Here is a 23,353-nt window from a genome sequence, read left to right on the forward strand (position 1 = left end):
ATTATGCTGCGGCCATAACGAGTACCCCTCGGGCGACAACTATTCGGCGCGTAGCACGTTTGCGGCAGCAGCAATAGGCACAACTTTACAATGCAGTGGTGACGACAAGGTTATCACTAAGCCATATCAAATTTTCAAAAGAATGTGCAATAAGTGATTGCAAGCATGAACTGAACATGTTTTCCTAGTGGCTGGCACTGCACGAGGACGATTTATCAAGAAGCAACCCAGACTTGAATAGATAAATTTGAAAACTTTTTTTCGCAGGTAAAGCGGTCACCTTTCTTGTACATAACATGAACTACTACGCACAGCAAAATAATATATGCTTACACAATACACGAAACAGGATGAAGACGTTTCAGGTGCTCTCTTTTCAGTATGCCTTTCCTAGACTGATACAGTATTAGTGAAACTTTGTTGAAGTAATTTTCAAATTATGGCTGCCAGCTTTCGATTGCAGAGTTACAGAGTCATTTTGATGTAATCATCCATCTCAATAAACACGACAGTACTGTTGCAGTCACATCTAACATTCACGGTGTGGAACCCATGCACCATGTAATAAGACATGGGATAGAAAGCAATTCAAATGTCGTGGTCAGGAGTCAAAGCCTTTTATAATCACCCGATATAATGCTAACACGGGTGGAGCGGAGAGACTTCACTCAAACCGCTGCTATATACTACACTTCCATATGGGCAATAACTTTGCTACTTACGTACCTTCTCAATGTGTGTGCCATGAATACGGTCGAGCACTACAGGGTAGGAAGTGCTAAAGCTGACTTGCTCACATTTCAATGCCATCTAGCAGCCACATACCCAAACGCTTATTCTAGAAGTCATTGCATGCAAAGAGGCAACAGCATTTTTTTTTAACAAGAAATTGATTCTGCAGATTCCACCACACTGTGATTTGGCAGGACAAATAATGCATTCCTACTGCCATGAGAAAACTAACATGCATTGCGAAAAATGTGTCATCAGATTTCCAAGAAAGATTTTAAATTCTATCACACCCTTTAAAGAGTGCACTTGCCTACGCCTATATATAGGAGGGCTCAAAACCAGCCGTTACAAATTAATTTTCTATCAATAAACTGCTGACACTACATTTCGAAGCCCCTGAAAGGCATTTTGTGGAAAACTATTTTTTAATTTTTAACTAGTCACAGTTTAGGCATATATGGGTTAATAAGATCGACTCCCTTTTAGGCAGCCTATATATGTATTTCATGTCCTCAATTATTCTTTGGCCAGTCTCACTATGCTTGGATCCAATTTTAAAATATATACACGGAACTGTAGTATTAAAGTTATCTACTTCTTTTGAACACAATACTGTAGGTGCTTCTGGTGACATGCTGCTCCTTTCTTCCATTCCCCAGCTAATGGGGCAATTAAGTGCCCCAGACAAGTGACAGAAGTTATTCTCATTTCAAGCTCCTCAGTTGCCCAGTGGTTCAGTTGCAAACGACATTACATACATGTACGTAAAGCGGCCCCCACCCCCTTTTCTTTTTTTGCAATATGAGCACTGCGTAACCTTAATATATAAATTTGTTTAGAAGCCAGAAAATATTCTATTATCGTATCGACATTGGGAGATTTTCGCGCTTCGAACACCCCAAATAAAACCAATGCCAGGGGACACATTGACAGGAGCGATCAGAACCTGTTCTAGTACTGCCACTCAGGAAAGAGCCAAAGGATGCATAGGAAAGAAGCTGTTAACAGTATTTGCTGCAAATATCCATTTATAATGCTGTCGTCTCCGTGAGCCCATCTAGAGTTCTGGCATTAGCTCACAGAAAACCTGTCCCAATAGCTCGCCCTCTGCCACACACAGGGGAGGGAAAAGTCTGCCAACAATGTTTTTTCCCAAGGCTCACAAAACACTTTCCCAATTATGTGCCTCATTAGTAGCACTCAAATTTTATTAAAGGTATGCCAAGAGCACACACACACACCTTTTGTGGGATACATGCAAACTTTATTTACAATTATTTACCTTTATACACAACAAGCAAAGCAGCAACAAACTTGAAAAGCATAGACTGAAGAACAACAGTGTTTTTGGCTCAAAGTGACTTTCCCAGCAACCTTGCTGTTGGCAATTTCGCTTGCTTCGGGAAATTCTCTGAGTAAACTTTCTCAAAGTGAGTATCCATCTTCTGTATTATTATAATCTTTCTTCTAATTTTTAACTCTTTCCTGTCCTAAAGCTTCTTTCCGCCCTTGGTTGCGTCTTAACTTTGCTGTATATGGCGTCTTGCACTGCCACAACAGGTCAGCACAGGTACAATCACAATTTTTTTTTTTTGTATGCAGCTTTTGCAACATCCAGCTGCTATACTACACGAATGCACAATGCCATTTAGAACTACTTCACACAGAATGGTACTAAGAAAACAAGAACACTAGCAATATGGCCATGGATGAAGTAGCTTGTACTGTATTCATTATATTCGCGCACTGTTTCTTAAGAAATGAACGCAGACGAAAGCCAGTGTCAGTGGCTCACCACATTCAGGCATTATGAAATAATAATAATAATAATAATAATAATAATAATAATAATAATAATAATAATAATAATAATAAGGACGTCCTGAAATACACCATAAACGAATCCATCCTTGCCACAGCACGCCAAGCTTGATGGTTCTTTCATTTCGAAAACAGGGGAAGCTGTTCTTTTTCCCCGTCGACAGGCGACATGAATGTTTAAGTTAGAACAGAAACTTGTACTGCATCACTTCAAGGCGCACCCCGGAAATCAGAAGTCGAGCAGCACTGAAAACCTAAAACCATTGCGAAGGTGCTAGAGCACAATTAACTAGGTTTCCCCTGTTCACACTTTAATAAACACAAACGTGACGAAATCTCGTACGCACATAGGTGTCTCCACGTAAGTCAAGGTAAAACAACGTTCACTTTGCTCCCTGCCCGAATACAACACCTTAACGAACCTAAACTGACGCCACATTTTTTTTTTTTTTTTTCACGCACAGTTGGCAGGTCACTTCAGAGAAGACGCGCTCGCAACCGCGACGTTTTTCCAAAATTACATCTGGTGACGCTAGCTCCACGCAGTTACACGCTATTTTCATAAGCGGCGCCGCCGCGATAATCCACTCGAGCTCGGCGCCAACGCTTCGGCGACGAACGCCAAAAAATCTTGGTCAGTGAACGCGCTCGCAAGTTCCCAACGCAAGCAAGCATGTTCCAGAAAGCGCGGCCGAAGTCGCGCATAGCTTGACCACTTCACGTAGAATGAACGGCCACGGAAACCGCTCATACCGCGGTACCCGAAAACACGGTTAAAAAAAAAAGAAAGCGAGCCATTTCTCTTCTTTCTGCAGCGTTTTATTAAAGCGATCTTACGGATAAAGTACGACCAGGGCCCTTCAATACTTTTGGTACGACGGAGCAATCTTGCGTTGGGTCGGCACGCTAAAAAGGTTTGCGCCTACTGCGTCCGAAACGCGCGCACCGCGTTCTTTTGTAGGCGTTTGCTTTATAACTGCACTCACGTCGAACGGACCGCTGCTTTATTCCGTTTACGGCTACACTGCTTAGCCCCGCGGCGGATATGTAGACGCACAAATCGCAAGACAAACACAGGCGAAGAGATCGCCACGAGGCAAACACGGCCACCGCGGCTCCGCTTTTTTTATTTTTATCGACGGCGGGCGATCGCACGCAGACGGCCAGGCGTTGCGCGTCGCGCGACGCCGAGCTAGCTTGTTTCCACGGGAGCTCCCTCGCGACCTTGAACGATAAAAAATGCCTGCGCGGCTCGCACCGCGAACGCGTACGGCCAACTTCGGTGTGTCGGGTCGGCGGACCGTTACCGTCGTCGAGTTCGAGTCGCGAAACGAACGCCCGCGGCCCAAAAACCGAGCATTTCGGCCGAAAAAGCACGGCTGCCGAGCGCTCCGTGCCATCCAAAGATGGCCGACCTCCGCCATACTCGAAAAGACGCCATATTGTTGCTTCTGAGAACATGGCGGCGCCCATGGAGTCTTCATGGCCGGTTTTTCATTCAAAACACAGCCGCCGAAGTGTCAGAACTCGAGCCAAGCGGTCCACCGGACACAGCACGGTTCACTCGAGGCCGAGCAACGACAAAATCCGCCGTCGGCCGGCCTAGTCGAGGAGCGACAGGCGTTTATACCTAGCGTACTCGCTGTTCTGCGCGATCGGCTCACAGCAGCATTCGCGGCGATACGCGATTGTTTACCGCGCGCAGGACGAAAAGAGGCAAGCAAGACAGTGCGTGAAGCGTGCACCTACCGTCCTCCGTGCCCGAAGCCCACATGGTGACGGAGAACTCTCCTTCGAGCGTCTTGATCTGCACCTGTTTCTGTTCCCACTTGCGCGTACTACGGTCCGTCTCAAACGTCAGTTCGCCGCCGAAGCTGCGTCCTTTGCCGCCACGCTTGCCTTTCCTGCCGCGTTTACCCGACGTGCTGGGACTCGTCTCGATGAGCACTTCGGGGGTCGGCACCGGGATGTTGTCGTATCCTGTGAGCGCTTCGTGATCGGCGTCTATGCTGCCGACGATCTCCTCCTGGGTTTGTAGGATGATCTCTTCCCTCCCGGGCTCTGGCAACGGTTGCAACGCGATCATGGGCTGACCTTCGACCGCTTCGACGGTCGTCACGACTGTCTCGACGGGCATCTCCACGGGTATAGCCTCGATTTCCACCTCCTGGATCTCGGGCTGAATCTCAACCTCGGTAACCACATCCGAGGACGCCATCTTGCCCATCTGCAAAGATGGAGGAAGAAACCACGTGACGCCGCTTGTTCTGGTGACGTCACCGATTTTTGATAACTAAGCGTGTCGTCGAGTTTTTTTTTTTTGCGTTTGTATTTGGTTGATTGCCTGTTCAACGCGTCAACATTTGCAGAATAATGGTTACATTATTTGGAAAATTTTCTTATTCGTAGTGTAAGCCTGACCCAGTAATAAGTAACGGATACACGACGCAAATTATAACGTAGACGAAGACCTACAGCAAAAACCAACGCGCCCCCTCGCGGGCGATCGCGTACACCACTCATTTGCAGCATTTGCCGGCTGCGGAGCGTGCTATCGTCGGGCTGTGCGTGCCGGAGCCCTGACTGTTTCACGATGGGTGCTCACGTCTCGCGGACCGACTTCGAGTGGGTTTACAGCGATGAGCCGCATGCCACGCGTCGGAAGGTCATCCTCAGTAAGTTTCCGACTCATTTGCCGCTTTATTTATCCATTTTCCCTCATTTGTCACCGGTAGTCTGCGGGGATACCCCGGCGGCGATCGGTTGAATGGCCGGGCGTGGGCCGCTCGCCGGCTCGCCTCCGATCGGATCTTTAGCAGCCAAGCTCGCGTCACTTGATCCGCTAAATTCTGCGTGATTTCTACACTCTCCTGCGCCACGAAATTGGGGTCATCCTGTTTTGTCTCTGCTGTAAGCGCGGATCCACTAGCCGACTGTTGTGACGGGTGCGGGCGGCGTCGTTTTTTGAAGTTTGTTTATTTACTGGCTTCTAGCCGATGAGGCTGTCCTGTTGAGTCGCCCCATGCCTGCATTTCCGTGGATTTCGCTGAATGGCATCTCATAGAGTAGCTGCAGTGCGTGCGCGATGGGTCGTGTCTCGGAAGAGGGTGGAGTATCTTTATAGTGTTGTATCGGTGGGGCTCTCTTGCGTCGGCACTAGGCTTCCTTCCTTTTGAGCCTAGCCCACCGTTTTCGAGATCGCATTCAACGATCGCGTTCCGGCGCGGCCACCTCTGCTGCTGTTTGGGACGCAGATTATGCCGGCTCGCGTAGTTGACGCGTGAAGGCTGCATAATTGATCGGCGGTGGGGGCCTGGCTGACGTGACTTATTCCGCGTTCTCGAGACCTGCTTCCGGTGTTTCAATTGTGCTCCCGTGGCTGTCGCCCCTATATCCTTTTAATTGCCCTGGATTTGGAAGTCTACGGGTGCCGGAAGTTCAGGCGTCGTACGAACGTCTGCATATTTCTTTTTTAAAGTAGGGCAGCCCGCTTGGGTTGACCTTGACAAGCGTGCGTGCCGTTTTATCCCGTAACTCTGTTGCCGCCCATTATTTCAATGAATGCATGCTTTGGAATTGTCATTTATTTTTCTCAGTTATCTTGCGGGCGCTTGGATACGCATTTGTGCGTCTGAATTGCGGAATCACGTGCACAGCGTTCACCGCGATCTTGTCATGAAGTTAGGGTAAATACGAGTGATACTGCAGCAGCAGCATCGTATGTCGCGAAACTCTAGCCTAAGCTTGTCAACCGAGTTTAAGCGGTGCACTTCCGGTTCTCATGGTTACGTTTTGGTGTAGAATTCGCTTAGTGTATCAGCGGCGCGCTGTCATCGAACCACAAACGCGGCCGTGGTCGAACGTTGCAGATCGTGCTCAGGGAGAATTAAAAAGAAATTAGAACGGCTGTGTTGCTCTTGACTGCAGAACGCACACAGTCTGATCAGAATTTGCCTACTATTGCGTGGCGTGCGTTCTATAATCGATATTACGTTCATCGCCAGTCACTGATGAGACTGTGCTCCCACGATAGCGATCTGAAGAGCAGCTGTGAGTTGGCATTTCCCACGGCAGCTGTCAGTGGCATTATGTCATACAACACTTTCGCTGCGTCGTGACTGAACTGATGAAATTCTTGAGTGTTACGTAATAACGTGTCATCTTTTTTGGCAGGTTGGTACTATAACGCCAGATATACGTTTCATGCGGCAACTTAATTGTCATTGGGAAATTGCATTTGACACGAACTTTCCTGTGTAGTGGAAAATTGTTGTGTTGCCTATTTTCGTATTATTATACATTATTTTTTAGTTCATTCAGGTCGTTGACTCCGTACGCAGTGCGCCATTATGAAACGAAATACCAGAGGTTTGCGCCCGAAGCTGGTTATTTTCCTTATTTCCGCTCTGCAATATGGGTGGGGGGGGGGGGGGTTAATTAGGGGAAGTCTTCATCACGGGACTTGTAACATCGAATAGCAGTGAGTGAGGTTCTGACACACGTTTACAGAAAAACGCTGTTTGTACACGGCGTTCCTTTTCTGATTGGTGCAGAGCGTCCGTCGTACTTAACGGAAACCCAAACACACCTTATACTGGTGTCACACGGCACATTTGTGATCGCGATCAAGCCCGATCCGGATCGAAATTCTCGACTGCGATTGGCTCTCTCGCGCAGCTTGCGCAAAGGACTTGGCGTATGAAAAGAGACTTCGTATCATCCGGGACATTGTCAACCGACGTCGTAGGTGGTAGGCGTTCTCTGACAGCTATAGTGGTGCAAAGTGAACGTTAAGTGTCATGTTTTATAAGCTTGAAATGGCACTGTGTGCGAACTGTCTTCTTTGTCTCGCAGCAGCCTCACGCCGCGTTGCCGATTGCTCTAGTATTGGTTGTTTTTCTGAAACGAAAAAAGAAAATTGCTGCTGCCCGCACTGCAACTGTGTAGCTATACGTCTGCTGACACCTGAACGGCGGTCAGCAGTGGGGCTGGGGAAAGAGAGACACCGGGAGAGGGGATATAGTAGGGGGAAGGGAATTATTTACATACTGTATATCGAGCTAAAAACCTCATGAGCTTTTCCACTCTGTGAAGGTGGATAACCAGCGTAGCTGTTTAGCACACGACACAGAGGTGGCAAAGAAATTTGAACAAAGGTACGAACATATTTATTATCCTGATCGGTGCTCATCGTGCCGATAGGTACGCACACACATTCGCGTATCACAAATTGTTGTCAATCGCTGCTCCTGACTCAGTACTTACTGCATCGGTCTGTTCGACCACGTTTGGAATTACTTTCGCAGGTGCTTGCTTGTACTAAAAACAGATTTGTAGGATCTTTCAGTGCGCTGGACGCGCGCGATTCCGCGTGTATCGAATTGACAATTTATTCGGTAAGGTCTTGATGAGGGCTAGTTGGTTCATGATTTTGAACTGAGGTTTGAACAGCGCGAATAAAACAAAGACACTAAGAATACCACAAACAAGCGCTGACTGCTAACTGGAAGATTATTTGAAGATCATCAGCCATTTATACTTTTTCCAGCATAGGCATGCGTACACCAGTCATTAGAGATGGGTCGCTCAGGAGCGAGCCGGATCTTGTGAGCGGCTCTTTTAAAAGAGCGAGTGAGCGCTCGTTCAGTAAAAATGAGCGGCGGTTCTTTTGGAGAAAGGGAGCCGGTTCTCTCGCGTTCAGAGAGCCGTGCCGATGCGTTCCGTCAGAGCCGGGTCTTCTGCTGGGTGCGACTTCCACGCCATCCATTAGCGGTACGAGAAAGCAACTGCCCTCCCGCCCTTCCTCGCAAGAGTCGCCTTCACCCCCTCGCCTTCGGCTGAAGAACGAAAGAACCGCCGCTCACTTACTGAACCGTTCACTTACTGAACCACCGCTCACTCGCTCTTCAAAAGAGCGGCTCAAAAGATCCGGCTCGCTCCTGAGCGCTCCTGAGCGCTCAGGAGCGGGCCGTTCTTTTCGCCTCGGCTCTCTCGCTCTTCGAAAGATCCGGCTCACTCCTGAGCGCTCAGGAGCGGGCCGTTCTTTTCGCCTCGGCTCTCTCGCTCTTCGAAAGATCCGGCTCACTCCTGAGCGCTCAGGAGCGGGCCGTTCTTTTCGCCTCGGCTCTCTCGCTCTTCGAAAGATCCGGCTCACTCCTGAGCGCTCAGGAGCGGGCCGTTCTTTTCGCCTCGGCTCTCTCGCTCTTCGAAAGATCCGGCTCACTCCTGAGCGCTCAGGAGCGGGCCGTTCTTTTCGCCTCGGCTCTCTCGCTCTTCGAAAGATCCGGCTCACTCCTGAGCGCTCAGGAGCGGGCCGTTCTTTTCGCCTCGGCTCTCTCGCTCTTCGAAAGATCCGGCTCACTCCTGAGCGCTCAGGAGCGGGCCGTTCTTTTCGCCTCGGCTCTCTCGCTCTTCGAAAGATCCGGCTCACTCCTGAGCGCTCAGGAGCGGGCCGTTCTTTTCGCCTCGGCTCTCTCGCTCTTCGAAAGATCCGGCTCACTCCTGAGCGCTCAGGAGCGGGCCGTTCTTTTCGCCTCGGCTCTCTCGCTCTTCGAAAGATCCGGCTCACTCCTGAGCGCTCAGGAGCGGGCCGTTCTTTTCGCCTCGGCTCTCTCGCTCTTCGAAAGATCCGGCTCACTCCTGAGCGCTCAGGAGCGGGCCGTTCTTTTCGCCTCGGCTCTCTCGCTCTTCGAAAGATCCGGCTCACTCCTGAGCGCTCAGGAGCGGGCCGTTCTTTTCGCCTCGGCTCTCTCGCTCTTCAAAGATCCGGCTCGCTCCTGAGCGCTCAGGAGCGGGCCGTTCTTTTCGCCTCGGCTCTCTCGCTCTTCGAAAGATCCGGCTCACTCCTGAGCGCTCAGGAGCGGGCCGTTCTTTTCGCCTCGGCTCTCTCGCTCTTCGAAAGATCCGGCTCACTCCTGAGCGCTCAGGAGCGGGCCGTTCTTTTCGCCTCGGCTCTCTCGCTCTTCGAAAGATCCGGCTCACTCCTGAGCGCTCAGGAGCGGGCCGTTCTTTTCGCCTCGGCTCTCTCGCTCTTCGAAAGATCCGGCTCACTCCTGAGCGCTCAGGAGCGGGCCGTTCTTTTCGCCTCGGCTCTCTCGCTCTTCGAAAGATCCGGCTCACTCCTGAGCGCTCAGGAGCGGGCCGTTCTTTTCGCCTCGGCTCTCTCGCTCTTCGAAAGATCCGGCTCACTCCTGAGCGCTCAGGAGCGGGCCGTTCTTTTCGCCTCGGCTCTCTCGCTCTTCGAAAGATCCGGCTCACTCCTGAGCGCTCAGGAGCGGGCCGTTCTTTTCGCCTCGGCTCTCTCGCTCTTCGAAAGATCCGGCTCACTCCTGAGCGCTCAGGAGCGGGCCGTTCTTTTCGCCTCGGCTCTCTCGCTCTTCGAAAGATCCGGCTCACTCCTGAGCGCTCAGGAGCGGGCCGTTCTTTTCGCCTCGGCTCTCTCGCTCTTCGAAAGATCCGGCTCACTCCTGAGCGCTCAGGAGCGGGCCGTTCTTTTCGCCTCGGCTCTCTCGCTCTTCGAAAGATCCGGCTCACTCCTGAGCGCTCAGGAGCGGGCCGTTCTTTTCGCCTCGGCTCTCTCGCTCTTCAAAAGATCCGGCTCGCTCCTGAGCGCTCAGGAGCGGGCCGTTCTTTTCGCCTCGGCTCTCTCGCTCTTCGAAAGATCCGGCTCACTCCTGAGCGCTCAGGAGCGGGCCGTTCTTTTCGCCTCGGCTCTCTCGCTCTTCAAAAGATCCGGCTCACTCCTGAGCGCTCAGGAGCGGGCCGTTCTTTTCGCCTCGGCTCTCTCGCTCTTCGAAAGATCCGGCTCACTCCTGAGCGCTCAGGAGCGGGCCGTTCTTTTCGCCTCGGCTCTCTCGCTCTTCAAAAGATCCGGCTCGCTCCTGAGCGCTCAGCAGTGGGCCGCTCTTTTGAAGACAGAGGGAGCCGTGGTTCAGTAAGTGAGCGGCGGTTCTTTCGGAGTGAGGAAGCCGGTCCTCTCTCCTTGAATGAGCCGTGCCGAACCGTTCCGTCAGAGCTGGGTCTTCTGCTGGGTTTCTATGTTTTTCGATTTCTGACCGACGATTGGTGGCCGGTGTGGGCCGACTCGCGCTACTGGTACTCTTTTTTTTTTTTTTTTTTTATTTGCGATAAAGACTTGCCGTTAAGGCATAATTCTTGATGTGTATATGTGTATTATATGTGTGCTGTGAGGCCTGTGTTGTGTATGAATTGAAGCAGTGTTTTGTGGAATCTGTTATCATGTATCCAGCGGTCATAGCTGGTTGTCACACTGTAGCGGAGGCCGGCTTGCAGTAGGAGACGCGAGCGTTCCGAATGTAAACCAGTACATGTCCATATTAGATGGTATGCATCTGCTTCCATCACAGGGACGGAGCAGTATGGACACGTAGCACCCAGTGGTAAATGCGACCAGTTCCACCTTGAGATCACAGCCGGTGTAAGGGCCACCCCGGCCCGAAGCCTCCTAAGCACAACTTCCTCCGCCCTAGTAAGGTGAAGGGGGAGGGAGCAGACACACGGGGGGATAAGAGCGCGTGTGTCCTGCCGGAGAAAAGTTTTACGGGCTCGGAGCGAGTTAAGGGGTTGAGGTGGGAGGGGAATAGACGGAAGGTCTGGATTAGGAGGGCAATGTGCCTGCTGGTCAGCAGCAATGTTGTGAGGGTTCGCTGCATGGCCTTGAATCCAGTGTACCTTGACGCAGGTAGCTGTTTTTCTATTCATCGTGTGTATTGTCTCGCAGATTTCCATCGCCTTGTCAACCTTCTTCAGTTCCTGAATAGCCGCTAAAGAATCTGTGAAGATATCTAGTTGTTTGATGGTAGGCAGCTTAGATGTCGCATCTTGCACAGCGTCGTGGATGGCTTGAAGTTCCATTACTAGAGCGCTGGCTTCCGTAGATAAATAGCGCTGGTGGCCGCTGATGAAATTATGCGTTGTACTGAGGAATGATGTCCTCCCGCCGTCTGGGAGAATAGCAGCATCCGTATAGACTTTGCAGGTGTCAGCGCATGATGCATCGATGATATTGTGGTCGTCAATAATACCTGTTGTATCGCTGCGTCGTAACTTCGTTGGCTTATTAGTAGTGATGCTGGTGAATTCCCAGGGAGGCATTGGATAGGGCTGATTGTCAATACGAGAGCCGCGTTGAAAATGAGCATGTAACGCAGCGACAGCCGGAACAAGTTGCTTTTTTATTTCACGTGCTTTTTCACGTTGCGAAATTAGCTCTGCAATTGTGTTGAGCTGGGCATGTTCCTGTAACGTTGGTATCGGAGTGATGCGTGGTAGTGCTGTGATTGTGCGCATAGCATCGCGATTAATCGTTTCTAACTGTGCCAATTGTGCCAAAGTTAGCCGTTGAAATTGTGCCTGATATAAAATTCGTGGCTGCAAGACTGCACGTACCAGCCGTCGAGCTACGTCAGTACGAGCTCCAGCTGCTTTTGCTGCAATGCGACGAATAAGGTGAAGTGTTTTTGTCGAAGTCTGTCTGATTTTACGGAGCCAGTGTGCACCACCGCCGGAATGGTGAATATCGAGACCCAGTATGCGGACCTCCGAAGCCTCAGGGATTGTCACTGCGCCGAGTTTAAATGTAAAGGGGCGCTGCGTGATTCTTGTGCGTCCTTTCTTGTTGGCCACCACAACATAGCTTGATTTTTGGGCGGAAATGTCCAACCCTGCTTTCCGAGCGTAGTTGTGCAGAACATCAAGGGCTTCTTGAAGCTGTTGAGTTTGTCGAGATACATCTTCATGTGCGGACCACAAAGTGACGTCATCCGCATAGATTAAAAACTTCACGTCTGGAATCTGGTGTAGTTGCCAGGCTAGAGGTATAAGAGCAACATTGAAGAGAAGAGGAGCTAAAACCGAACCTTGTGGGACTCCTCTGTTCGATGTGAAGTATCCTTCTTGCCTCCCGTCTACTCTAATCGCAAATGTGCGATTCTGAAGAAATGAGTAGATAAATCTTAGGACCCGCGGTGGAAGTCCCAGGTCGATGAGGTTGGCAATAATGATTTCATGGTCTATATTGTCATAAGCTTTCGTTATGTCAGTTGCTACTACCGTGCGCACAGCGTGGCTGTGCGGTGAAATCTGTAAAACATCGTCTGATAAGATAGAAAGACCGTCTTCAGTTCCCAAGTAAGAACGGAAGCCAATTTGAGCAGGATGATATTTATCATGGCGTTCAAGCCACCAGGAAACACGTGTGGCCAGCATCTTTTCAGCGAGCTTGCAGACAGTTGAGGTTAGCGAAATTGGGCGTAAAGACTGCAGGTTATTTGGAGACTTTCCTGGTTTCGGGATCGGGACAACAATTGAATGCTTCCAGTCAGGTGGAACGTTTCCAGTCTCCCAGACTTTATTAATAGCCTGAAGAAGTGCGTCGAGAGCTGCTCCTTCCATGTTCTTGAAAACCTCATAAGGAATACCATCGGGTCCAGGTGTTGTGCGTTTCTTCGAAGATTCAATCGCCGCTATTAGTTCGGCCATGCTGAAAGGGCTGGATATTTCGGATTCATCAGACTCATCAATTTCAGGGCAGTTTACAGGTGACGCGTGATCGTACTTCGGGAAAAACGCTCTAGCAGCGTGTTCTGCAAATTCATGTGGCGAACTTTGCATCGCTAACCTAACGCTCGCTGCAGGGTCAGGTTGCTTATGACCGCGTTCCATTGACCGGAACGTACGCCAAAGTGCTCTGTTTCCAATGCCCGATCCAAGATTCTCGCACCACTCATACCATCGTCGTCGAGAAAGTTGCTTTTCGTGCCGACGCGCCTTCGCCGCTATATGGTTAGCACGTGCACGGCTACCTGGTACATCGGGATTCCTCGACGCATACACTTCTGCCTGACGTCGCTTTGCCCAAAGTTGCAAAAGAGCGAGGTCCGGATGAGGTTGTTCTTCGTCAACCTGTGGTTACAGTGGTGTTACTTCGGAGCAGTTCTTGCAAAGCGGGAAGAATTTCTGAGGGCTCTGAGGGTACTTTATCAATCGATGATTCCCGAAACTTATCCCAATGCGTGACTGTTACAAGCCGTCGAATTTTCTTTATGCACGTTCTACGCAAACCAATCATTATTGGCATATGATCACTGCCCCAGGTATCTGGTTCCACCCGCCACTGCGGCATTCCAGGGCCCAACCACCACGTGAGGTCTGGAGCGTGTGTTCTAGATACTGCGGGTACAGCACAGGTAGCCACAGCGTGAAGATTCAACAGAGTAAAAGTGGCATCGCTCATGACGTTTTTAACTTGACATCCTCTTCGGGAGTTGTACTTGTACCCCCATTCTGTATGTGGAGCATTAAAGTCTCCACCCACGAGAATAGGAATTCCCGGGTACGTAGACCGTAGATGGGCTATCCATCCCAAGTTCAAGCGTGTGCGCTGTGGTCTGGCGTAGAATGACACTAGAATGACAGGAGTCTTCACTGGTCGTGCCAGGACCCCGACAACTTCTTGATTAACACTACACCATGGCTCCAGATCAATCACTGTGTGAGCAATATGCGATGATACATACACTGCAGCTTTTCCGGGAGCTGAAGCCATTGTAGTAGCACGTCTATCTTTAATAGATGGGTTATGATACCCATTAAAATTGGAAAGTGAGCATAGCTTATTATGCTCTTGAATAAGCAGTGCCCATACATGTAGCTTATTATATTGAAGCTTGGTTTTAATTTCTCCTAACTTGGAGCTTAGGCCGCGACAATTCCACTGTAGAATTCCATCCTGTGACAGTTGATGCAGAGAATTAGCCATGATGCAGGCAATCCTGAATGAGCAACGTTAGGTGAGCAAGTTGATCTAAAACTGCTGTCCAAACAGCTTGGTTGACCTGTTGTGCCGGACGGGATCCAGGCTTAACAGTGGCATTCGTACTGGTTGATGCTGCCCAAACAGCTTGGTTGACCTGTTGTGCCGGACGGGATCCAGGCGTAACTGTGGCATTCGCACTGGTTGATGTGTTACGTGGTGGTCCTGTTTTCTGACGCCGCAGAATTACCAATTCTTTATGTTTGCGTAGTCGCTCAATCTCTCTGGCCAGTGCGTCTATCCGAGCGTCAATGTCATCATGGTCATCATCCGACTGATACAGAGGTTCCGGTAATTTCTGTTTCTTTGTCTGCGACTGCTTGCCACGTTTAAGAGCAGAAGAATACAGTTGTGTTTCTGGGGCTTCTGCTTCTTCTGCCATGAGCATCTCTGGCTCTTCTTCAAGAACCTCATAACGATTGTGAGTTGTTACTATACTCGTTTTTGGTACAGCCCTTCGTATCCGTGCTGTGGCCTTCTGTTTAGTCGGACAATTTGTGCTTGTCATATCGTGCTCATCAGATTTGCATAAGCCACATCGATATCGTGGTTGGCCTTCTGGTGTGAGCTTTTCTGGGTCAATAGTACGTTGTGGGCAAAAAGCCTGCATGTGTCCACGTTGAAAGCAGCGGTAGCAGAATATCGCCCGAGGGAGGTAGGGTTTAGGTCGCAATATACAACCATAATAGTAAAACCGTTCTGGAATACATTGGGGGCCCTGTACCGTCACTAAGCAAGTACGGCTTTTGCCCATGAACCTAGCTGCGAGCACCCTGTGTGTCGTGGACGTCAATTCACGACATATTATCTCAGGGGTGTCTTCCGGGTCAATGCCATAGACAACACACCTCTGTATATTAGGGCCCGATGCAAAGTAGCACTGCACAGGTAGGTGCCTGATCTTCTGACAGTGGAATAGATGTTAAAGTGCACATTTTCTGCACATCACTGAGAGATGCCAAGTGCACAGTGATCGAGTTGGTAGATTTATATGCGGCGAACCCTTTGTATCCAGTGGTTTCAAGATATTGGTCGATGACCCTTTGGACATATTTCGTGGCTACTGAAGTTATGTCGTAGCATGAAAGGGGACGTATATGAACTCGATAGGATTCAGAAGGGGTGGGCGTAGGGTAAGACTGAGAGGGAGCGGGCGTAGGGGAGGGCGTGGAGGAATTGTCTGGGGTGGCCCTTACCTTTTTTGCCGGTTGCTCCGATGCGATGACGTCTTGTTGAAGCACGTTGACTGGGGGACCTCGCTTGGCTGCATTCGTCGAACCGCCAGAGGGCTGCACGTCCATAGGGTCACCAGTGTCCGTCGGCACGATTGCGGATAGGTTCACATTCACATCACGAAGTGGACTGTCCTTCGATGTTGCATCTTGTGTCTTCGAGCTATCGGTTGTACACTGCTGCTGCATAGTTGGCATGGATGTTGTCACGCGCAGCAGTCCAGTGGAAGGTACAGATGAGGAGCTCACATCTGGCACAAACACTTCTTCGTCGGGCGAGCGCGGCGGCGCGGCCGCACTAGGCCTAAGCGCCAGCCGTGCGTGTTTTGAGTCTATTAGACCAGCACGATCAGTAGGACAAGGCAAAGGAGAGTCCTCACCAGAGTCCGCAGATCCCCATAGGCTTCCGAGAAGCTTTGTATCCGGATAAGGGCGAGATTTTCGTTGCTGTCGAGCAATTTCCAAGGAACCCAAGGAAACCACGTCTGCGTTGAAACGTCGTCGTCTTTCCGAATTGCACAGTATTGCCTTGTGATTGCTGTGGTAGACAGTCAGAGGCTCTGCCGTTCGGCCTTACGGGCACGATCGCGCTCGCGTTTACGTTCGCGTACGGCAGCCTCTTCTGCCGTGCGCTGAACCCGCGGTCTACCCAAGGTGACGGCCGGGAATGCATTGCGTGACGCGAGTAATGCAACGCATATGTTTACAGTTCGTCCGGGTAGCGTGGCGTTGCAGTTCCCATTGTTCTTATCGGTACAACTGCGAATGTAAACTCTAGTGTTCTACGATACGTATGTCGTGCGCCGTTGTTCTATTGTCTGCGCATATGCGCAGATAGTTCCATTGTGTAAGTTGGCTTTCCTGCAGTGCGTTTTCGGCGCTCACAGAAGAATCAGTGAGACATAGAAAGATTCGCTTAAAAAAAAAAAGAAAGAGAATAATCTGTAAAATATTTCCCAAAGAAGTGAAAAGAGGGAGAGAAGTATCACGTACTTGCATTAAGTTAACGAACGCAGGTATGTCATGACAATATATTTCTGCAGGTCTACACATTTTCCACCGGCGTAACTGGCCTGAAATTTTACATCCTGTGCAGAAAGAAGGAGCAGCTATCAGATTTTCAGCCTAAGCCGCACAAGAACAGATTATGTCTACATGATGTCAAAAATATGCATTATACGCGTATTAGTTTGGTTACATTGCTGAGTAGCGGAGTATATAGGCAGTGTCTGTCCCTTACAGCCATTAAACAGTGGAAGAGACATACAGACGTACAGCTATCGCCTCTATAGGACTGCAATAACCAATTGTACCACGCAGTGTCATTACCTCATCAGACTGGCTTCCATCGGCTTCTGTTGGCGTCAACTTGTTTAATAAAGGTTTACATCTGAAGTCTATTATCGGTCGGTCACTTTGGGGTTTACTTTCACGTTTGCGTGACGCGCAGAATGCAGCGCGACTGCTCGTTGGAGCGATGGGTTATCCAACTCAAACACTAGCTTACTCAATGCAGGAGTTCCCTAAACAGATATTACGCTGTTCTGTTCGAAATGATTCAAAAGCATGGTTTTTAATTTACTTTTAATAGAAATGTTACAGCAATGTCTAATTCGGTGCTGAATAGTAACGTTGCTTTGCTTACTGTTATATGTTGTGAACTCTCCCTTGCATGTATTGTTCTTTGTTTATTATATTGCTGTTGCCATTTTATTTGCACTTGATCTTTCAATCAACTCCGACATTGTGGCAGATGCACGATCATGTACTGAACCATTATAGGGCGTGTATTTTTTTTTTTTTTTTTAGACTATGCAGAATTTTTAAAAATCGCCTGTGGCAGGTAGGACAATTTAATCTCCTACACCGTTCCGCAAGTTGTACAGCTTCCTCAACTCGAATACGCGTCGGTCGTCTAGAATGGCATTTCTAGATTGAACAGTGACGTCATAGATCCGGTCCAGAAAACGTATCTAATCACATATCATGCCCACTCTGCTAACACGGACACTGGACCTTGTTATAGCACTGTTGGCTTATCTTCATTGCCTTTAGTTCGCTGCCGACGTAATCTCACTGGCCTCGTGTTTCTTTTCTAACTCCTTCACGGTATCCACCCCTGCCCCGATCTCCTCAGTTGTATCATGTTTCATATTCCGCGCAAGATCACCAGAGAACATAGACCTTTCCATGTTCCTGCCGGTCATCACCAACACTCAGCCGTCCGCAGATTAGTCTTTATAACGCCTATTTTCACGATCTTGATATTTTTCATAACTCGCTGTCATTGTTCTTTTCCGTGTTTTGCGTTGTTGTGTCATAGTTTCACGTATTGTTCAAATGCCCTTCTACTCCTTTTTCTTTTGTATTCACCTTGCGGCTTGTTGTATGTACAGGGTCGTCCAATCTTAGTACGCACACGGCGCCGCGTGGCCGCGCTCCGCGGAGCGCCAGCGCACATGGCGCGGCCGCGCATCGAAGCTAAGCGGCGCAAGCGCGCAGGGGCTTGGAGGCGGGGCTTCGTGTCGTCTGCTAAGCGCGAGCGAGCGGTGTTTGTGCCGCCTGTTGTCTGCTAAAGCACAGCGCGCTCGCGCACTTTAGCAGACGACACGAAGCACCGCCTCCAAGCCCCTGTGCGCCTGCGCCGCTTAGCTTCGATGCGCGGCCGCGCCATGTGCGCTGGCGCTCCGCGGAGCGCGGCCACGCGGCGCCGTGTTCGTACTAAGAGTGGACGACCCTGTACACTGTTCTTTTCAAGATTGCTCTTTTTATTTATTTATTTTACTTATATTCCCCTGCCGTCTTTTTTTTTTTTTTTGCTTCTAATATATGCGTGCGCCAGCCCTTAGATTTATAATGGTTGTTCCTGGGCACGGTAAATAAATGATTTATTATTATTATTATTATTATTATTATTATTATTATTATTATTATTATTATTATTATTATTATTATTATTATCATCATCATCATCATCATCATCATCATCATCATCATCATTATCTTGCGATTGCATGCGGACTTGCTCTCAACCATGTGAGGGCGATATTTTCCAGACGCACTAGACTGCAGTTTCGTTATGTTTTAACGCGAAGGCCCCGTGTCGCAGAAAATCGGGTGTCAGTGTCGGCGTGGTGGAGGTGAAAATCATCTTGAACCACCCCGAACGCGCAGATCCTCCACGTGGCTCAAGGCGTTAGTAAACAAAAATGGAATTTCTCGAAGTAAAATCCATCAGAAAAATCGTAAAGTACAACTTAACAACAACCTACAGACATGATAGCGTCGGATTGTATATTGAATGTACGAGAAAACATAATTCTGTTACGAGGAAACTCAAACACAAACCCCTTTTCTGCCATACCAACAGTGGCGCGTCCGGGTAGGTTACTTGCAATACTTGCAAAAACACCATCCAGATAGCGCTTGCCTCCTCGGCAGCGTAAAACGGCAGCGGCGCGCAGAGGCGAAGGTGGAGAAAAAAGAGAGCTGCAGTTGCCGGGAAGCCTGACAAGCATTCAGGGATCTTTGAATGCTATCGCGTTCTACTCTCCAATTTTTTTCTTACTTCGAGGGCTTTCTTCAGAGGCCCAGAAAAAAGAACCACGTTAAAGAGAACGTATAGCAGAAACCAGAATATCAAACCGGAACTGAACCAAAAACCAAAAACCGGAAAAACACTTTATTTTTGATCGAACCGGAACTGAACCATAACGTAACCATTTTTTTTTTCATTCCGGACTGAAACCGAAAAGAAAATAACGGTTTCCGGTTCAGGCGAGCGGGCCACCTTTTCTGGAGCTTTTCATCCACGCATTGCCTGCATTTGCGGATAAACTATGCTACTTTATTTGTAAATACACACCATCTTCCCGGGATTTTAGAAGTAGCAGCAATATTAGTGCGGTTTTCGACGGATCGCGTCAGGGGAAGGGGGCAGACTTGTAAGTAATGTCCTCGTAAGCGTTTGAAATTGGGTGACCGTCAAATAGTTTTGAGTTGGCCGGAGACCTATATATCACCGTTGAAGTGAAGAAGCGCTTCCTAGCCGGAGTTAACACAAGTATATGGAATATAAATGACATTGCTTCTGACATATACTTCCGCAACGTGATTTCTTAAATCAACGCTCTCTTTCCCTACTACCCCGGGTTTTTCCAAATTATTTATTTATTATAATCGGGTATGACCTGCCCTCTTGGTGGTGACGCTCTGTGGAGAAATTGGAGGAGTAGAGAAACTATCATTGGGCAAGTTAAAATTCCGCGAACAACGACGTCTCGCGGAAAGATTCTGCCACACTTCAGGATCCCCTTCCAGTGTTGTAGCTCCCTCCCCCCCCCCCCCCCCCCCCCCCCCCTTGACCTCCTTCATTGCTGAAAACTTGCGGGACCGATGGGTGCTGGTAGACTGCTCATGACCTTGCGTCAGTGCTGGACAAATGCTGTGCACTGCTATGCGAGGTGGATGACGTCGACTCGCTTTCCGATGTCGCAGCTCAAGCAGTGATCTGTAGATGTGTCTGGTCCACTATGACAAGAAGCATTCCCTTCGGAAAAGAGTGCCAGCCTCGAAGGTGTCAGAGCTGTGCCTGTCCTTATTCTCTTAAGCAAACTTCGGCTGCTCGTCCTGCTGAATGGGATCCGGGGGCCGAATTCACAAAGCGTTTCGTTCGTAATATCTCTTTGCCATTGACTGGCCACCTTCGGTAATAATAGGCCTAGCATCAGGATTAGCTGAAATTTTATTTTACAAACAATTCTAGCTTAAGAATTTTTGTGAATACGGGGACAGGGCACGTATTCACAAAGCCTTCTCGTTAGCGCCACTTAACAACAGGCAGTTGAGCAAAAAAAAAAAAAAAATGTCGGTCTTGGCTGGACATAAAATCAACGACATAACATCAAGGCTCTCTCAGAAACGTTAGTTAACGCCGGCTTAGATTCAAGGCTGTGAATGGGCCATTCGAACAAGCAGGCGTATACAGACGCATCCTACCGCCCATCCCCATCAACATTCCTTATACCCCTAGCTCTTTTTCTCATATATCCCTCCCTCTGCAAAGAAGAGTAACAGCAGGGTCCTTTAATACTTTTAGGACCCTGGTAGCAGGCTTGAGGACCTCACTGCGTTTCCTCAATAATTTCTACTCTCTCTCTCACGCTAAAACTTTACTTCACAGAGATTCCAGCATTGGTGTTGGATCCGCTTAATTATTTTTTAACTAATGAAAATATATACGCGCGGCTCGAAGAACAACACGCGTAATCTTTCGGTGCAGCTTACCAGCAGCGTCGAGCTTTTGTACAAAGTAAATTTGTGCTGTTTTCCTGTAATTATTCTTCGGTTATGCATGTGAACTTCAACTGGTTTGAACCGATGTGCCCGTAATTTTTTCGCTCTGGCGTTGAACCGAAACTGAACTGTTTTCGTTGAACTGGAACGAAAACCAGAACGAAAAAAGTTTCGGTTCATCACTTTGACAGAAACATCTTCAATGGGTGTTTCTGGGCACGTTCTACGACTTTTGAAATGCAACTTACGCCCTAAAACACATATTCTTAATTTTGCATAATTAAACTTATCTAATTAGATTAGTAATCACACTTTAAAAAATAGTATGAGTAAGTCAAGACAGCTACACACAATATACCACTGATGTCATTGGCCTAAGGTGTATCTGTCTATTTCTAATGTTTGATTCTGGACAAAAAAAAAAAAAAAAAGAGAGAGAGAGAGAGATGAAAGAAACGAAAGGTACGTAGGGAGGTTAAAGAGAACGAAAAATCCAGTATACTTCTATCACCTGATAAAGCAAAAAATTCAATGTCATCCGCGTGTACTTACGTATGCACATCATATTGTGAAGAGAGGGAACTTATCAAATTATTAAGCAATAACGGGAAGAGAACTGTACACTTAGAGATACCTCTTGGTGATGACGATGGTTACCTCAAGAATTGTGGCGCATATCCACTAAGGTGAATTGGCCAAGAATAGGGCGGCGCACGCAAAGTGGATTATTGGAATTGGCCTTCAAATATAAACAAAAGCCATGACAAGAAAAGAGAGAAACTCAGGAGTGCGACCGATCAGTGAGACGTGGATTAAATAACTTCTGTGTTTTCATTACAAGGAATAAACAAAACTACCGGAAGGATATCGAAAAAGAAACCAACAAAAGAACAATAATTTTGACGATTTAGTTGCCTGGAGTAAGAACGGGAACTCTTGCATGGCAAGACATACATTTCTCTGGGGGTGCCCCAGAATGGGCTCCCCAAAATAAAGTAACATTCAAGGGCAAGTCAGGCTGTTACAGAGAAAGAGTCGAGGCAGTCCTGCTCCTCTTCCTCAGGGAAGAGAAACGACGACAAGCCAGTTGAAATGATAAAGTGATCCAGCTTCATTGTACAACAGACATGGTATAGAGATCGCCATGCCAGATCCTGTGCATATAAACATTTAGTGATGGGGCATGACAGCACAATCTCGTGAACGTGTTTGTACTTCGTCATACACTTCCCCTTTCTTTCCTCATTAACATTAATTCACTTCCTATTACCAGAAAAATGAAAAAAAAAACAACAACAAAAAAACCGTCAGTGCACGTATTTTTTCTACTTGGAAGTAAACGGTCCCCACTACGAGGAGCTTGGCTATGCGCCAAGGCCTTGAAGCGACTCCACAGTGAAAGAGCCAGATATTAATCAAGCAAGTGGATACAAAGTAGCACAACATCACTTGTCCGGGGTACGGCACCACTTCAGTTTCCATTCACCTTTCGGTGAAAACAACTTGACGAGTAAACAAAACTAAAATAAAAAATAAAGCGGGAATTGCAAAGTCTACTAATGTAGCGAACGTCAGCTTGCATCGGCCAACGGAAGCCCGGAACTAGAGGGCCCGACCATCGTGACTCACTGTAAGAATCACTGCACCAATAAAGCTTTTCTCTGTCTCTCTAGCTTACATGGACGTCATACGACCAGTGCAATGACTGCTGTACGACCTCAAGTTCTTGGATGTTCTCGCGCATGCGCGGTTGCAACTGCATCTCGGAGGATCACTTTACTTATAGTTTGTTCACTCATAGTGTGCTTTTAGACTCATCAACCGAAATGTTAATGCAGAGTAGTGCCCAAATGACAACTTGCCAACTGTGTAATCATCTCATACCTGAGCTTGTTAGCACGACTAGTTCTCTTCCTAAAAAAATCCGGCAGGACCCATCTTACGATGAATATCGTAGAGAGACACCGCATTGCCACCGCAGAGACGCTTTAGTATGAGGCGTGTATGCAGCCGGGTTCCTCTCTAACGCTTCTCACTGAACACGCTACGCCATCTTGCGGCAGCGCCGCGAAGTCCGCGCGGGGCGCGGACTTTGCGGTATATATATATATATATATATATTCAGACAAAAATGGCTGGATATATATGTCGCGGTGTTCATTCCGCCCAGAACAAAAAAAATTTAAGGATTGCAATTGAAGAGCGGCACTATACACCCAGTGGCCCATACCCAGTGACCCATGTTGGCGTCAAAGAGGTTCATTGAAGAGCGGCCCATACCCAATGGCCCATACCCATGGCCCAAGTGGGCCCGACGGTTGGTTCCAACCCTGTTCCCTCAGTGCAGCAGCGCGATGTTGTACCCATTTGACCACGAATAACCATGACCAGTACCCATTTGACCATGACCATTAACATTTGACCATGACCATCAACATTT

General features: G+C 48.5%; 1 protein-coding gene across 1 annotated transcript; it reads right to left on the reverse strand.

Annotated features, from left to right (window-relative positions):
* Positions 1 to 2,740: 2,740 nt before the first annotated feature.
* On the reverse strand, positions 2,741 to 4,800 carry LOC119435431 (transcriptional repressor protein YY1). Its single transcript, XM_037702290.2, has one exon. It carries the CDS (start codon positions 4,778 to 4,780, stop codon positions 4,214 to 4,216), a length of 567 nt encoding a protein of 188 aa, XP_037558218.1. The 5' UTR covers positions 4,781 to 4,800; the 3' UTR covers positions 2,741 to 4,213.
* Positions 4,801 to 23,353: the final 18,553 nt, after the last annotated feature.

This window comes from Dermacentor silvarum, unplaced genomic scaffold, assembly GCF_013339745.2.
Source record: "Dermacentor silvarum isolate Dsil-2018 unplaced genomic scaffold, BIME_Dsil_1.4 Seq700, whole genome shotgun sequence".
Taxonomy (NCBI): Eukaryota; Metazoa; Arthropoda; class Arachnida; order Ixodida; family Ixodidae; genus Dermacentor; species Dermacentor silvarum.

Excerpts from the sequence above, each read along its gene's own strand:
- LOC119435431 (XM_037702290.2), bottom strand. The coding sequence starts at position 4,780 with ATGGGCAAGATGGCGTCCTCGGATGTGGTTACCGAGGTTGAGATTCAG.